The sequence below is a fragment of the Protobothrops mucrosquamatus genome, unplaced genomic scaffold (assembly GCF_001527695.2).
Source record: "Protobothrops mucrosquamatus isolate PMUCROS unplaced genomic scaffold, P.Mucros_1.0 scaffold1669, whole genome shotgun sequence".
Classification (NCBI taxonomy): domain Eukaryota; kingdom Metazoa; phylum Chordata; class Lepidosauria; order Squamata; family Viperidae; genus Protobothrops; species Protobothrops mucrosquamatus.
The window spans coordinates 54,847-71,769 of NW_015387826.1; the positions used below are offsets into that span (position 1 = coordinate 54,847).

The 16,923-nt window shown below is 41.5% G+C and overlaps 1 protein-coding gene across 1 annotated transcript in view; it reads left to right on the forward strand.

Annotated features, from left to right (window-relative positions):
• LOC107293602 overlaps positions 1 to 15,715 on the forward strand; it is a 50,165-nt gene extending 34,450 nt beyond the window's left edge. The window contains exons 11-18 of the mRNA XM_029285430.1: positions 2,269 to 2,388; positions 4,018 to 4,187; positions 5,026 to 5,128; positions 10,755 to 10,925; positions 12,054 to 12,132; positions 12,914 to 13,013; positions 14,337 to 14,542; positions 15,284 to 15,715. Coding sequence (XP_029141263.1) covers positions 2,269 to 2,388; positions 4,018 to 4,187; positions 5,026 to 5,128; positions 10,755 to 10,925; positions 12,054 to 12,132; positions 12,914 to 13,013; positions 14,337 to 14,542; positions 15,284 to 15,429 — 1,095 coding nt within the window. The 3' untranslated portion in view covers positions 15,430 to 15,715. The remainder of the gene's footprint in view (positions 1 to 2,268; positions 2,389 to 4,017; positions 4,188 to 5,025; positions 5,129 to 10,754; positions 10,926 to 12,053; positions 12,133 to 12,913; positions 13,014 to 14,336; positions 14,543 to 15,283) is intronic.
• The last annotated feature ends 1,208 nt before the right edge of the window (positions 15,716 to 16,923 follow it).

Genomic DNA, 16,923 nt, shown 5'->3' on the forward strand with positions numbered 1-16,923 from the left:
CTGGACTGGTTGAACAATTGCTTTCAAAAATTGAAACAGTCATCTGATTGTTTCATAGCCCACGGGTTTTTTTTGGTCAGGACAAACTAAAATTGTAATTTGTATTGTAAAAATGTGTATTTGACTGTATAGCAAAGCAGTCCTCTGATTGCTTTTTATCCAGTGATGGCATTTAGCAAATTGTCATCACGTTATATCTCTCACCCAATTATTTCTTCAATTATTTATTTAGTTACTAGGTTTATAGGGGGTTCCAGACACAACTGACTGCGAGGGGCTTTCAAATGGATAACTAATAATACGATTGCACTGATATGCAATCGTATCAACATTTAAGTTTTGCAGCATTGAAAGAGAGCCCACACTAACAGGGAGGGAATAAAACAGTCTCTCTTAAAAAGCCCAAACTTTATTGCCATAAACTGGTTTGCAAATGCCAATGGCTACGATTCCAAGAATGCACTAAGACAGACCTCAATCAAGCCACAATATATAGACAAAATCCAACTATATTAATTCCTAGATATAGGTAGTCCTTGACTTACCGTGTAATGACCGTTCAAAATTACAACAGCATTCAAAAAAGTGACTTCCTCACATTTACGATTGTCACAGCATCCCCACAATTATGCGGTCAAAATTTGGGTGCTTGGCAACCAGGATGTATTTATGATGGTTGCGGTATCCTGGAGTTTGTGATCGCCATTTGCCAACTGACTTCTTGACAAGCAAGATTTGCTTAATGACAACATAATATACTTTACCGCAGTGATTCACTTAACAATCCTGGCAAAAAAGGGTCGTAAAATTGGGCATGGCTCATTTAACAACCCCTCCTGCTAGCAGCCAATATTCTGGTCTCAGTTGTAGTTAAAAGTTAAAAGTCGAAGACTACCTGTAACATGGAACATAAAAGCAAGACTTTTCAATCTCTGGAATTAGAAATGATTTTTTTTCCTCATAGGATCAGGTTTGAGAAAACCTGAGGATTGCAACACTGGACACTTGTGGACAGATGGCCTTTAGGCCCAGAACGAAATCAGGGAAGAATAATTTAAAAAAAAATACACCACATCCCTTGTTGTGCAGGCTCTGAAGTGTTGCTTGATAAAAAAGTACAGGAAACCAGAAGTTGCCTTTCAGCTTTAGGTTTTTATTCAGCTGAACAAAGATGGGCTCTTCTAAAAGAGAGAAGCCCCAAATGACAAGCAATCCTTGTATTTATTCTTTCTGATTACATAAGCAATCCACCCAGCAAAGCTGACACACATACAATGAAGATTTCACCCAGTAAATCTGGCACACTGCAGATAAGAAGGGAGAAAACAGAAGTAGCTAAAAATGTTCCCTTTTGGGTGTTTCCCTAAAGACATCGTACGTTCCTGGGTGGGTTAGGACATTGGGTGTTTTCCTTGCTGTCCTTTCATGACCCTGCATCCATGACTTTCATGACCCATGCATCCAAATGGCCAAAGACAGCGGGGCCATCTGCACATATTCACAAGTGATACTTCCTATGCTGTCCCCTAATTCCGAGTCAACATCCTTGTCTTATATCTATGCCACTAGCTAGTGAAATAGGGTGGCTGATCTCCTTTCCTTTAAAATCGATCCAAGTCTGTTTGAAGAGGGGATGTTGTGGTGGCGAACCTATGGCACATGTGCCAGAGGCAGCACTCAGAGCTCTCTCTGTGGGCATGTCGTTGCCCCAGCCCCGCCTCCCCCCGCAGCCTCCTCCTCACCAGCAGCCCCCCCAGAGGAGAGTTGCCCCCGGATGCGGCCCACGCAGAGCAGCACATCCAAGCACATGGCAGCCGGGCAGCAGGGACAAGACTCCGCCCTCGCACCCCGTCACGCGCAGATGCTGCTGCGGGGCGCAGGCGGAGGACATAGCCGCCATGGTGCTGCAGAGCCGCCTGGGCAATCTGCGGTGGGTCGTGGAGGCGGTGGGTGGCCCTGCGGGTGGGCGGGGCGGAGATGGGGGCAGGGCGGGCAGCCCGGGGGGTGGTGGAGCGGGGATGGGCCAGAGCGGTTTTTGGGCACTCGGTCTCTAAAAGGTTTGCCCTCACTGCACTACCCAATTCCTTCCTGTTGTTTTCATTAAGTGCTGCTTAAATTGTTGCATGCCAATTACGCACGCCACCTTAACCTGCGATAGCTAGATCCCAGAGTCGAGAATCTTGGCAGAGGCTGTTTGTAGTCCTTGTTGCCACTTTTCAAACATCTGTGCAGACTTTTCTCTCTCTCCCTTTGTGCGATGTCTTGTAGAGCGATGACAGAGAGACAGATACAGCATCAGAGAGCAGTTACCTACATGGGAGAATCACAAAGAGCCCGAGTTCGTTAACCAATCTTAGCGGCTCTTCTGGCTTGGCATCCCTGTCTTCTGTATGTAAACCAAAGCTCTGGTTAATCTTGCTGCTTTTGCTAATATTCTTCTCTCGCCTCTTGACTTCTTCCAGAGTAATGTTTGGTACCTTTACAAATGATCTTAATTAGTTATTACAGGTAGTCCTCGGCTTGCAACGGTTTGTTTAGTGACCATTTGAAGTGACTTATCACCGTTTTTCATACAATCGTTGCAGCATCCCCAGGATCAAAATTCAGATCGTGGGCATCCGACTCATGTTTATGACGGTTGCAGTGTCCTAGCGTCATGTGATCGGCTTTTGTAACCTTCTGACAAGCAAAGTCAATGAGAAAGCCAGATTGACTTAACCGCGTTCCTAGCTTACCAACTGCAGTGATGCACTTAACAACTATGGCAAGAACGATCTTAAAACGGGGCAAAATTCATTCCACGCATGTCTTGCTTAGCCACAAAAATTTGGGCCTCCGTTGCAGTCGTACGTCGAGGACTACCTGTACATCTTTGGGTTTGAAAACATCTCATCTTGGGATAGTGCCTGGCCAACTTTTTTCGAGTTGGAAAATTAAGGAAAGTTAATTTTCAGGAGCAGCAAAAGCTACTTCTGTAATGTTGCGAAGAAAACTGTATGGCAATGTCCAAGATTTTATGTCCAGAACCTCAGCTTGGTTAGAGAGTATCTCTTTTTTGTTCCTTTTCAAAATCTTGTCCTTTCTCATCAGAGTCAGTTTTTCAATTTTATTTCTTGAAAGTCCTTTCATTAGGGCCTTCAGAGTGCTTGTTGGCAGAAATGTTCCTAGGAACTGTGAAACAAACCATAACTAATTTCAATTCTTGTATGGTTTATTGAAGACAGTGGCCAAAGCCACAGGGGAATTCATTCTGATTTGCTGTGACCGGCCAGAAAACCAAAATGGGAATCTGTGTTCAGAATGTCTGAATTTGTGAATTAATATTAACGTCTCTGGTAGCTGTCGCACCATGAAGATGTGTAAAAGTTTTTGAATTCTGTATTGATATAGAATACTTTTCCTAGCAAATCTTGATGAAGTTCACCCGGAGGCATGGTAATAAAGTAATGCACTGGCATTTTGAAGCCAGAATTTTATATCCTCTTCTCAACCTTGAATTTGCAGGACAGATTGAACTGACCTCAAATATCTGTAAAAGGGGTCTTATATTACCTTGGTCACTGCCTTGTTTGGAGAATAAGAGAGCTGAGGATTGTCAAATAAATTCTAGCTTGTGCATAAAACAAATGATGAGTACCAGGACAAAATTTTCACGTCAAAATGTGTTGAATACCAAATTCAATGAGTTTTAAAGCAGTTGAGTACCAAAGTACCATTGTAGTAGAATTTAAAGAGAGGAGCAGATGAATATTTTCTGCTGGGTCCACTGTATAAATTTATTCTTTGCATGAGTTCTCTTAATGACTTTTGCTTACTAAAAAAATAGCATGCATTATATGAATGTGGATTATATCTCCCTTTGAATAATAGCTGTAAAGGGTTTCTCAGTTGTTCTTCCCTACTTTTCTATCGTGTTCAAAAATGGATTTTTCTCTTGAGCTTCAGTGCCTTTGCTGAAGCACCTGGGAACTCACCCTCTGGAAAAGCATTTATTTTCTTCCTTTCGGACCTCTGCAGGTGAGCACCAGTGTGATGAGCGTGTATAGTGGAGATTTTGGCAACGTGGACGTGAAGGGGAATCTCCAGTTTGCCGTTGACTATGTGGAACAGTTGAAGGAGTTCCATATTTTTATTGCCCAGGGAAAGGATTTGGCAATTGCAGACGTGAAAAGGCAACGATCAGATCCGTAAGTGGAACTAGGGGAGAGAACCTGAAACATCCATTTCTTAAAAGAGAAAGAACTGTGCTGTATTACTTTCATTATTTATTTATTTATTTATTTATTTATTTATTTATTTATCTGTACCTCACCCTTATTACTTTTATGAATAACTCAAGGTGGCGAACATATCCAGCACACCTTCCTCCTCCCATTTTCTCCACAACGACCCTATGAGGACTAAGAGAAAGTAAATGGCTAAAAATTACCCAGCTGGCTTTCGTGCCTAAAGTGGGACTAGAACTCACAGTCTCCTGGTAATTAGACCAAGTTCACCCAGCCAGCTTTCATGCCTAAGGTGGGACTAGAATTCACAGTCTCCTAGCGATTGGCCCAAAGTCCCCCAACCAGTTTTTCATGCCTAAGGCAAGACTAAAACTCAGTCTCCTGGCAATTGGCCCAAAGTCACCCAGCTGGCTTTCAGGGCTAAGGCAGAGTCTCCTGCTAATAAAATAAATGAATAATAATTACAATTAATAAATAAATAAATTAAAAAGAAAATAAAAACAAACAAACAAAACTCAAAGGACAGACTCGATGGATCATTGGGTCTTTTTCTGCCGTCAGTTTCTAAAAGTCAGTAAATGTGCAAACCCAACTAGGAATTTGTCGAGGAAAAAATATTAGTAACAAATATTTCAGTTTTCAGTTATTAGAAGAAGCTTGTAAAGAAAACATAGATTTCTTTTTTTTTTCCCATTTAAAGAGAAACTTAAACATAATCTACCAAAGATTTTTAGGTTGGCTTCACTGGAAATCGTATTCTGACTCTGTCTTCTCTTATTTGGCCATGAAACCTTTTTAGTTATGTGAAGAGTTACCTGCTACCAGAAAAAAATAAACTGGGCAAAAGAAAGACCTCTGTGAAGAAGAAGACACTGAATCCAGTCTACAATGAGATATTACGGGTAACTTGCATCTGTCTCCTTGTTTCTGATGAGGGGTTCACCCAGATGAGTGTAGATTAACGCCAAGATTAACATCAGACCAACAATCAAGTAAACAATATACCAATCAAAGAACTACCAAACAAGCCAACAGTAAACCGTCCAACCAAAGAACTAAGACCACCCCAGGCCAAGCCACTAGAATATATACTGAGAGCAAACCCCATTCCTAACTACCATGTTTCCCCGAAAATAAGACTGGATCTTATTTATTTTTTGCCTCCAAAAGAGGCACCAGGTCTTATTTTTGGGGTAGGCCTTACCTCATCTCCGGCACCGACAGCCCCACCCATCGGGTCCACTTCTTCTGGGGCCGAAGTTCTGCAGCTGCATTTGGGCCTAGATTTTGCAGTCAGGCCTTTCCAGAAGGCCTAAGCAGCCGAGTACCGAGCTATGGATTCAATCTATAGCTTGATGCTTGGCTGCTGAGGTCTTGTAGAACCGAGCTATGGACTGAATCTATAGCTCGGTTCTTGGCTGCATGGGCCTTCTGGAAAGCCCTGTGACAGAAATGCAGGCCTGGCTGCAGAAGAGGCCTCAGAAGAAGAAGTGGGCCGGTGAGGAGAGGCCTGGCTGCAAGGTAAGTGGGTGCGGGGCGGGTGGGGTGGGGCAGCTCCACACCCCTATCCCAGCTTGATTTTTAGGTGTGTTCCTCGCCCCAAAACTAAGGCTTATTTTTAGGGTAGGGCTTATATTAGGCCCACCCCCCAAAATCAAGCTAGAGCAGTGTTTCTCAACCTTGACAATTTTATGGCATGTGGACTTCAACTCCCAGAATTCCATAGCCAGCATTGCTGGCTGTAGAATTCTGGGAGTTGAAGTCCACATGCCTTAAAATTGTCAAGGTTGAGAAACACTGAGCTAGAGCTTATTGTTGGTGTAGGCCTTACTTTCGGGGAAACACGGTAGCACTGAAGATGTTACCTAATTTGGGTGATGAAACGTCTGCAAGAAAGCAACCAAGCAAAGTTGTTTTCAGCAGCAAGAACCCCTCATTTCAACCCTGAGCTACAAATATTCTCCTTTATTGTTCTTGATGAAATAGCTCTACACTTCTGTTTGGCTGAAAGATGGGGGGGTTATATAAATGTGATAGATAGATGGATAGATGGACAGACGGACAGACGGATAGACGGATAGATGGATAGATAGACAGATGATAGGTAGGTAGGTAGGTAGGTAGAATGGATGAATGGACGGACAGGTGGATGGAGGGACAGGTGGGTGGATGGATGGACAGACAGACAGACACTGGCTATTCTGACAGGTTTTGGGGTAGGGTGGCCAGTGAACCCCTGCCAGTTTTTCCTTCATTGCTGCATATGGTTTTCTCTTCCAAGTGCCCATATTATGTTCCTCACTTTATTGCTTCCTGCTTTTAAATCACCCAGCATCGTGTGGAGACAGATGGCCTCTACACTATATAAATAAAATATAAGTAAATAAAACTGCCCAAAGTACAGGAAGCTGAGTAGCTGAGGCAAGCAGTTGATCACAACTCCATTCTCCTTGGAGACAGTTTTTTTCAACTTTAGAAGAATCGTACCTAAGAACCAGTGTAATATACGGTTAGCCTTCGGCTTAACAACAGTTCATTGATGGACCAAAGTTATAACAGCACTGAAAAAAGTGACTTATGGCCGATTTTCACACTTAACGACCATTGCAGCATTCCCCACAGCCATATGATCAAATTTTAGACACTTGGTAGTTGGCTGATATGACAGCTGTGGTGTCCCAGGATCGTGTGATCACCGTTTGTGACCGTCTGATGAGAAAGATCAAGGGGGAAACCAGATTCACTTTACAACTGTGTTATTAATTTAACCACTGCAGTGATTGTGGCAGAAAAGGTTGTAAAAGGGGGGGGGGAATTCACTTAACGACCATCTCGCTTAAGAACGGAAATTTGGGGCTTAGTTATGATTGTAAGTTGAGGGCTTAGTTATGATTGTAAGTTGAGTCAGTAACACGCTTGTCAGGTAGAACATCTGTGGAGTTTATCAGAATCAGCACCAACTGTGATGACCTATAATCAGTCAAAACATAGTATCCATCAACCACAAGGACAGTATTTGCAAACACTCTTGAGTTTTAATTTAAATTTATTTATTTTTATTTCCTTTGTTTTTACCCTGCTGTGTTTCCCAAGGACTAATGGAGGTGCTTAATTAAAATCACAACACAGCAACAGAGTAGTAAATACAATTAATCAAAACTGGCAGAATTCTGGATCAACAATAAAATTAAAACCATGATGAATAGGCATCCCAGGGGTAGGAACAGCTGAAATCCTGTGAGGTTTCAGCAGCTTTCATCAGAAAATTGAAATATTGCATGCAATATTGTGAAATGTGGGTCACATGAGTTCTTGGGAATATTTTTTAAAAAAACTCTTGCAAGATTTAGCAATATCTTCAGATTTGGGGCAATTTTATTTATAGAGAGGACACCCAGAGTTTGAAATGATAGAGAACCATAACATTATTCATGGGTTAGAATTATTGGAATCATTGAATGAAGCTGATTTGAAGATGAAGAGTAGGTCTGCCAGGAGTAGCCAGTTATAATAACTAAAAGGAATGTATTCCAAAACCTCTGGGTTAGACATCATGGCATTAAGGGCGCAGGAAAACAGGGCTCCGTTCTCCACGTCTGATTTTGCTCTGCTGGGCACCCTAAAAACGGTCTAAAGTTGCCCCGGAGAGGCGACGAAGAAGGAGGGGATCCTCATTGATCAAGGAGGGGGGGGTGGCCCTTCCGTTTGATCCAAGAAAGCCCTCCAAATCAGGAGGAGAAAGACTGGCCGCATTCATATGGCCAGCCAGAAGCCACTGACAACCCAAGATAAGCACTAATTAGCACCTTCTGAACAACACGGATGGAACTGGGTGAGAACATAATCCTTTCTTTATAACTTTAAAACTTCTTCCTGGAAAAAAGAATTCCCAAAGCAAAGAATGCCCCCAGATGATAGAGAGAAGGGGAATTTCCACCCCGTTCTCTCAGGAAAAGAAAAGTGGCAAATAACTTTCCTTGGGGGGAAATTAGAGAAAACTACAAGATTAATTTGGAGACATAGCTTTGACAAATTTGGAAAGTTGGTGAAATAAGTTTGGACTTAAAAGCTGGAAGGTGGATGTTAAGGACATCTAGTGGTGAACCTTTGGCATTACAATTTATTATGCTTAAAGAAAATTTGGCACAAAGCCCGTACATAAATAAGGCTCTTTGTTGTTCCTGGAAACTTTCACTTTTGTAGACTGCAGCTGGGAAAAGGGGGGGAAATCCTTGGGCTGTTTTATCTGTATGAATGAGACAATAAACCATTCTGAATTGGCCAGCCTCGATTACAAATATTGACTGACTTTTAGTTTCAAGAATTATCAAGAAATATTAAGAAACATTGAGAAAGTTGCTTCTAGACTATTTCTCTTTGGAAGAAACATGCATAATCAATAAGAAAATGTAAATGGACTTCAGAAAGAAATTCTTTCCATGTTGAAATCAATTCAAGAGACAATTGTTTTAAATTATGAGGAGACTAAAAATAATTTAAATAACATAAATGAGCAACTTTCCATCTTAAACTTACAAGCAAAAAACATTCAGAAAATGACCGTAAAGAATGAAATAGCAACTCAGAAACCAGAAGAAAAAATAGAGGAAACTGATACAAAGATGGAGGATTCGAAAGAAGAAACCAACAGACAGGTACACATAAATAAAAATTTGGAAGACCCAGATATAACACCGGAAATGGGAAAGACATTTTACTTTTCAAGACTTCAGAATATATTTGAGAACAAGGAAGAAGAATTGATAGAATGAATGATAAAGTTGTTAGGAGAAATGCTAAAAACTGGGGAACAAGAAACTAAAAGAGAAACTGAAGGAGAAAGAAAATGGAGGCTGTTTAACGAATATAAATAAAGTGTTTTTACAAAAACACTTTAATTAAATTGCCTTTTTTATTCCAAACAATATATACCGAAACAGAGGAAGAAATACTTGGTGATCTAAACACGTTGAGTTGCAAAGTTATTTGGCAAAGGAAGAAAGCTAGAGTAAGACTGAAGAAAATAGAGGTTCTGACTAATTAGATGAGGTATTATACCATCTAATGGATGTTTGAATATGATTAAAAGAATAGACAACTGTTAGAAATAAAAGGACCTTTATGAATTAGAAGATGTGATTTGTAACTAGGATAACATAATTTTCTATAAGATGGGAAATATGAAAATGCTAAGAGGGTCAGTATAAGGGAAGCTTTTAGTTACCCAAATGTAATTAATGATGAGAAAAATGATAATTGATAAAGTTACTTTGAATATTGATGGGAAATTGAAATTGAAAAAAAGAGAAAAAACAGGATATGGATTGAATAAGGAAATTTTGATTGCAAATACATTTAAGATATTACAAACTGACATTATTGACACTATGTATAACATTAGAAACATGTGATGAAGATGCTTATATTTACGGTAATTATATAGGTATTAATAGCAGTAAGAATTGTATTTGCTTAGTGTGGAAAAATGATTATTATTGGAAGAAGAGAGGACCAGTGAAATACTGGATGGTGTAGTATTGGCTATTTTGAGTGAAAGTTAATATGTACCACTGAATGACAAAGGAACCCAGACACCACATTGTTTATTAAGTACTTATGATTGTAAAACTTGAAATTAATCAAATATTTATAAAAAAATGTATTCCAAAACAATAAAGTGAGGAACGCAGAAACCAAATTACAGAATTACAGAACGATAGAGTTGGAAAGAACCTTGGAGGTCTTCTTATCCAAACCCCTCCTCAAGTAGGAGACCCAATACCATTTCAGACAAAAGGCAGTCCAGTCTCTTGTTAAAAACTTCCAGTGTTGGAGCACCCACAACTTCTGGAGGCAAGTTGTTCCACTGATTAATTATTCTAACTGCCAGGAAATTTCTCCTTAATTTTAGGTTGGTTCTCGATTAGTTTCCATCCATTGCTTCTTGTCGTGCCTTCAGGTGCTTCGAGATTGACTACTCTTCTCTGTAATCTTACAAATACTGGAACACTGCTACCATGTCACCCCAGTCCTTCTTTTCGTTAGACTAGACCAGGGGTAGGCAACCTTGGCTCTTTTATGACTCGTGGACTTCAGAATTCCTGAGCCAGCATGGCTCAGCTTGGAAACTCTCCCTTTCCCCTCAGCATGGCTGGCTCAGGAATTCTGGGAGTTGAAGTCCACGAGTCATAAAAGAGGCAAGGTTGCCTACCTCTGGACTAGACATATCCAGTTCCTGCCACTGTTCATCATATGCTTTAGCCTCCAGTCTCCTAATCATCTTTGCTGTTCTTCTCTGTACTCTTTCTAGAGCATCAACATCTTTTTTGTACTGTGGGGACCAAAGCGGTCATTTCTAACTCTGCCCTATTTTGCTCATGAGCTCCCCAAAGCATCCGACCTCTGACTGTTGATGGCAGGGGTGCTAATGTCACCATGAAAAATGCAGGGTCGTGTCTACAAATCAGAGGCTCTACAGAAAGGAGACTTCATCTTAACTATGTTTCATGTCTGTTTCTTTATCTGCAGTATAAAATAGACAAAGCCGTTTTGGAGAGTCAAAGCTTGAATGTCTCCGTTTGGCATCACGATACTTTTGGGCGCAATAGTTTCCTGGGCGAAGTGGAGCTGGATTTGGCCAACTGGGACTGGAGTGACAATCAGAACAAACAAATGATCTGGTATCCATTGAAACCAAGGGTAAGTTTTGATTTCCTAAGTGTGTTCTCCGAGCTAAAATGTTGTTCGGGTCACCTTGCCCGTACCCGACATATCTTCCCAAATATTACAAGGAATATAAAAAATGTTTGCCATAGTGGTGAATATCTGTAGCTTGGGTGTAGGATGAGGGTGAAGATTTGTTCTCCGAGCTTGTGGGTTTGTTTTCCGAATGTTGCGTTACCAGGCTAGCTAACATCTTCAGCGGAGTTTAGGGGATGTCAGTGTCAGTTTTCAACCTGAAGTTGAAACTCAAGTACTTTGGCCACCTAATGAGAAGGAAGGACTCACTGGAGAAGAGCCTAATGCTGGGAAAGATTGAGGGCAATAGAAGAAGGGGATGACAGAGAATGAGGTGGCTGGATGGAGTCACTGAAGCAGTAGGCGTGAGCTTAAATGGACTCCAGAAGATGGTAGAGGACAGGAAGGCCTAGAGGAACGTTGTCCATGGGGTCGCGATGGGTTGGACACGACTTCGCAACTAACAACAAGTTTTAGTTTTCAATAGGTCTTGTGATGGTCATGTCACAAGACCAATCACAGGATCCTGACCTGATGGGACCCTCACCTGATGTGACCTCCCCATCACAAGACCCATCACAAGCCTCTCACTGATGACACACACCTGACCCATCACAAGACCCTCACTTGACACCCCCACCCCTGAAGCCCTCATAAACAGAAGAGCACGGACACTGACATCCCCTCAACTCCACTGAAGACATTACCTGGCCTGGTAACGAAACGTTCAGAAACCAACCCGCAAGCTCGGAGAACGAACCTTCACCCTCACCTAAATCATGACTTATGTCCTGAAGTACAAAGCTTCTGTGCTTCTGTTGCCATTAAAACTTAAAACAAATCCAGTATATATTGGCTTTGCGAGAGTTTTTGTTTTGGAAATTAAGATATGTACACATCAGTCCTTGACTTAAGGCCGGTCACATTATGTAGTTCATCGTGAGGGTTTCAGAGATTGATTGTACTCATTCTGGCATTCTGTTTGATGAAAAGAGTTACAGAAGTACAGAGAGTGAGTGTGCATTAGGCTTTTCGTAAGCATTGACTGTTTTTGCTTTATTTCTTCATTTGTTTTTCCAAATGGTGAAGACGCCCTTAAAAGGATTAGATCTTGAAAACAGAGGGGAGATAAAGATAGCTCTCCAGTATGTCCCACAGCCTGTTGGAGGTAAGTATTCCAGTTTTATGTATGTGTATGTATGTATTTGTGTGTGTGTGTATACATATATACATACACATACATGCATATACATACAGACATACACACACACACACACACACATACTGTACACTGTATATATTTATTTGCTTGTATAGGTAGTCCTCGACTTGCAATAGTTCATTTAGTGACTATTCAAAGTTATAACAGCATTGAAAAAAGCAACTTATGACTGTTTTTCACACTTACGACCCTTGCAGCATCCCCATGGTCACGTGATCAAAATTCAGGCAGTTGACAACGGACTCATATTTATGATAGTCACAGCGTCCTGGGACTATGTGTGATCCCCTTTTGCGACTTTCTGATAAGCAAAGTCAATGAGGAAGCCAAATTCACTTAACAACCAGTTTACTAATTTCACAACTGCGGTGATTCACCTAACAACTGTGGCAAGGAGGGTTGTAAAATGGGGCAAAGCTCACTTAACAAATGTCCGCTTAACCACAGAAATTGTGGGCTTGTAAGTCGAGGACTGCCTGTAGTGCAAGGGCAAACTTGACAACTTTAAGGCTTGTTGCTGGCTGAGCAACCATTTGTCTGAATAGGTTTAGGGTTTCCTACTCGAGCAAGGGGTTGGACTAGAAGACCTCAAAGGTCCCTTCCAATCCTGCTATTCTGTTCTCTTCTGCTATATATATATAAAAGCAATCAACAGGTCCCCCCAAAAGTAAAATTAATATTTAAAGCCCTCTGTTAATCATCTGTTATATATGTCTCTGTTTTAAAGGCAAAAAGACTTCAGCTACCGGCGAAGTTCACATTTGGGTGAAACAGTGCAATGACCTGCCTGTCCTCAGAGGCCCAAAACTCAATTCTTTCGTGAAGTGGTAAGTACATCGCTGAGCAAAGAGGCTTAGTGGTTAAAGTTGTCAGCTGGCGGCCCAGGTTTATGATCAGAGCGCTGTGTGACAGGGTGAGCTCCCGTTCCTTGCTCCAACTCCACCTAGCAGTTTGAAAGCACACAACTGTGAGTAGCAATAGAAATAACACTTAGACTTATCTACCGCTTCACAGTGATTTACAGCCCTCTGTCTAAGCCAGTGATGGCAAACCTTTTAGAGACCGAGTGCCCAAACTGCAACCCAAAACCCACTTATGCATCGTCGGGTGCTGGGTGGGTGTGGCCCATTGGGTGGGGCCCATTGGGTGGGTGTGGCTGTGGTGGTAACGGCAGACTGGGTGGGACTAAAAAGTTCAATCAATCAATTCCAACTTTGCAAGATTTTTTTTTTCCCGCGAGAAGTTGAAATTGACTGATTGAACCTTTTTTTTTTGTACCCGGCGGCGGAGGCCTAAAGCGAAAAGGTTTTATAAAACCCAGCTGAAGGCCTAGGACTGGGGCGACGGCGTGCGTGCCCACAGAGAGGGCTCTGCGTGCCGCCTCTGGCACCCGTGCCATAGGTTTGCCACCACTGGTCTAAGCGGTTTACAAAGTCAGCATATTTTCCCCAACAATCTGGGTCCTCATTTTACTGACCTTGGAATTATGGAAAACTGAGTCCACCATGAGCCGGTGAGAATCGAACTGCTGGCAGTCGGCAGTCAGCAGAAGTAGCCTGCAGTACTGCATTCAAACCACTATGTCACCACAGTTCTTGATAAATAAGTACCACTTCGGTGGGAAGGTCACAGCATTCTTCAGACAACGCTGGTTTCCTCAGCTAGGAAGTGGAGATGAGCACTGCCCTCTAGAGTAGGACAGGACTGGACAGAGGATACCTTTACTGTCACCTTTTTAAGTATAGTGAATGTGCCCAAGAGGTACCAGTGTGACAACTGCGTTTTGGAACACAACTCATTGGGTGTGGTTGGAAATTCTCCACTCAAAGTTGTCCAACATAGTCTTTCAGTCATGTCATACTGTAGTAGAACAGTTGAAAAATCGCCATGGAATCGCAAAGAACGTCAGGATGTTTTAATAATAACATAACTATTATGTTAATAATAACTTTTTTATTAAGTTTTACCTGTCTCGTGTAGTATTGTTGTAAAGTATACATCTAAATCATGGGTGTCCAACCTTGGCAACTTCAAGCATGGCTGGCGGAGGAATTCTGAGAGTTGAAGTCCAGAGGTCTTAAAGTTGCTTAGGTTGGATACCTGATCTAAAGTGTGTTTGTTATCCTTTCTTTTGCCCCTGTTCTCCAAAGTACCGTTCTTCCGGATACAAGTCGAAAGAGCCGTCAGAAAACCAGAGCCGTTTCGAAGACGACAGATCCGATCTTCAACCACACCATGGTTTACGATGGCTTCCGACCGAAAGACTTGAAAGAAGCATGCGTGGAACTTACTGTCTGGGATCATAATAAACTTGCCAACCATTTCCTGGGAGGACTTAGAATAGGACTTGGAACAGGTACAAATTTCGATCACTTTCCTTTCTTTCTTTCTTTCTTTCTTTCTTTCTTTCTTTCTTTCTTTCTTTCTTTCTTCTTTCTTTTTTCTTTCTTTCTTTCTTTCTTTCTTCCTTTCTTTCTTCCTTCCTTCCTCTCCCTCCCTCCCTCCCTCTTTTTCATTCATTTTCTTCTTTCTTTCTTTCTTCCTTCCTTCCTTCCTTCCTCTCCCTCCTTCCCTCCCTCCCTCTTTTTCATTCATTTTCTTCTTTCTTTTTTTTCTTTCTTTTTTCTTTCTTTCTTTCTTCCTTCCTTCCTCTCCCTCCCTCCCTCTTTTTCATTCATTTTCTTTCTTCCTTCCTTCCCTCCTCTCCCTCCTTCCCTCCCTCTTTTTCATTCATTTTCTTCTTTCTCTTCCTTCCTTCCTTCCTTCCTTCCTTCCTTTCTTTCTTCCTTCCTTCCTCCCTCCCTCTCCCTCCCTCCCTCTTTTTCATTCATTTTCTTCTTCCTTCCTTCCTTCCTTCCTTCCTCCTTCCCTCTTTTTCATTCATTTTCTTCTTTCTTTCTTCCTTCCTTCCTTCCTTTCTTCTCTTCCCCCCCCCCCCGGAAGTGTGGAAAAATGTTTATAAGTCACTTTGCTCAGAGCCATTGTAACTTCAAACAGTCACTAAACAAATGGCTGTAAGTTGAGGACATCCTGCATTACCGTGCAAATAACTAATTGATATTTGCTGTTAATTTCATTTATTTAAACCCTTTATTAGGCAAAAGCTATGGCGTTCCAGTGGATTGGATGGATTCTACATTAGATGAAGCCAACCTATGGGAAAGAATGATCAACTCTCCCAACACTTGGGTGGAAGATACTCTGCCACTCCGAATGCTGATGGTGGCAAAAATGACAAAGTAAAAACAATGCAGTAATCAGTTGCTTCCAGTTGATATGATTTGCTGGAATTTGATGGCGAGAAGAGCCAGAAAGATACAGAGATAAACGTCAAGGGGACCAATTCTTTCATCAGGTGTAAATTTCGGCAAAAGGCATCTTTATGCTGTGTATAACCTGACCTTTGTTTTTGCTGGATGTTACCACCACAAAACATGTTAGTGTCTACTTATCAACTGGTACTGAGTTTTGAATTAAACTCTTTTAATCTTTAATAAACACTGTATGTTATTAAAACAGGAAATGTATTTAAAATATGTGCAGTTGTCTTGCGTGGTCTTTTAAGTCGATCCTGAAAAAGAATTAAAGGATTTCTTTAAAATAAGCTAAATGACTTTTGGTGAAGATTTATAAGTTGGTGAAGGAGTCAAGCTATTCTCCAAAGCACCTGAAGGCAGGACAAGAAGCAACGGATGGAAACTGATCAAGGGGAGAAGCAACCTAGAACTAAGGAGAAATTTCCTGACAGTTAAAACCAGGGGTCTTCAAACTTGGCCCTTTTATGACTTGTGGACTTCAATTCCCAGAATTCCTCAGCCAGGCATGCTGGCTGAGTAATTCTGGGAGTTGAAGTCCACAAGTCATAAAAGGGCCAAGTTTGAAGACCCCTGGTTAAAACAATCAGTGGAACGACTTGCCTCCAGTAGTTGTGGATGCTCCAACACTGGAAGTTTTCAAGAAGAGATTGGACAACCATTTGTCTGAAATGGTATAGGGTTTCCTGCCTGAGCAGGGGGTTGGACTAGAAGACCTCTAAAGTCCCTTCAAACCCTGTTATTCTGTTATTCTGAATCAATTGCAGTCCCAGTGTCATGTGTCTGACTAATGAAACACTTCAAAGAACTTTCAGGCATGGCTTAACCTAAAAAAGCCTTTATTAGTGTAGAGGCGTGTCAGCACGGCATGATGGATGCCAAGATCTGAATTTCCCTTCCCTTTGCACATAACATTCCAAGCATTTCCCCTCCCCTATTTTGGGGTCATCTTGATTCACATCTTCCAATTAATCTGGAGGGCAAAGATTCCCTTCCGTTCCTTTTCCCAGGCTTTCCTTACTAATCTCCTCCCTTTTCTCTGTCATCTGAATTAACTCTTAAAAATACCAGACAGTTCTGCATATTTTGTCAAAGCAAGAATATTCAATATTAGCAGCGTTGACACCCAGTGTATCAGATCTTGCAAATTTGCAATTGTTCCCTGGGGTGATATTCTACAGAACTCAGTGGAATTCAATCCTGTGGAAGCCTTATAGATTGCACTCTTAATATTTGATCATCAATAAGTTCCATTGATCATTGATCATAGCAGGACTGGCTTCTAAGTAGATATGGACAGGGGTACACTTTCAGCCATTTAAATGGTAAGGCATCTGTATCCACACTTACCAAAAAAGGTTATTGTCAAGCAATAACATCCAATTGATTAAGAGGTGACTCTTAACATATGCTTTGGGTTGCT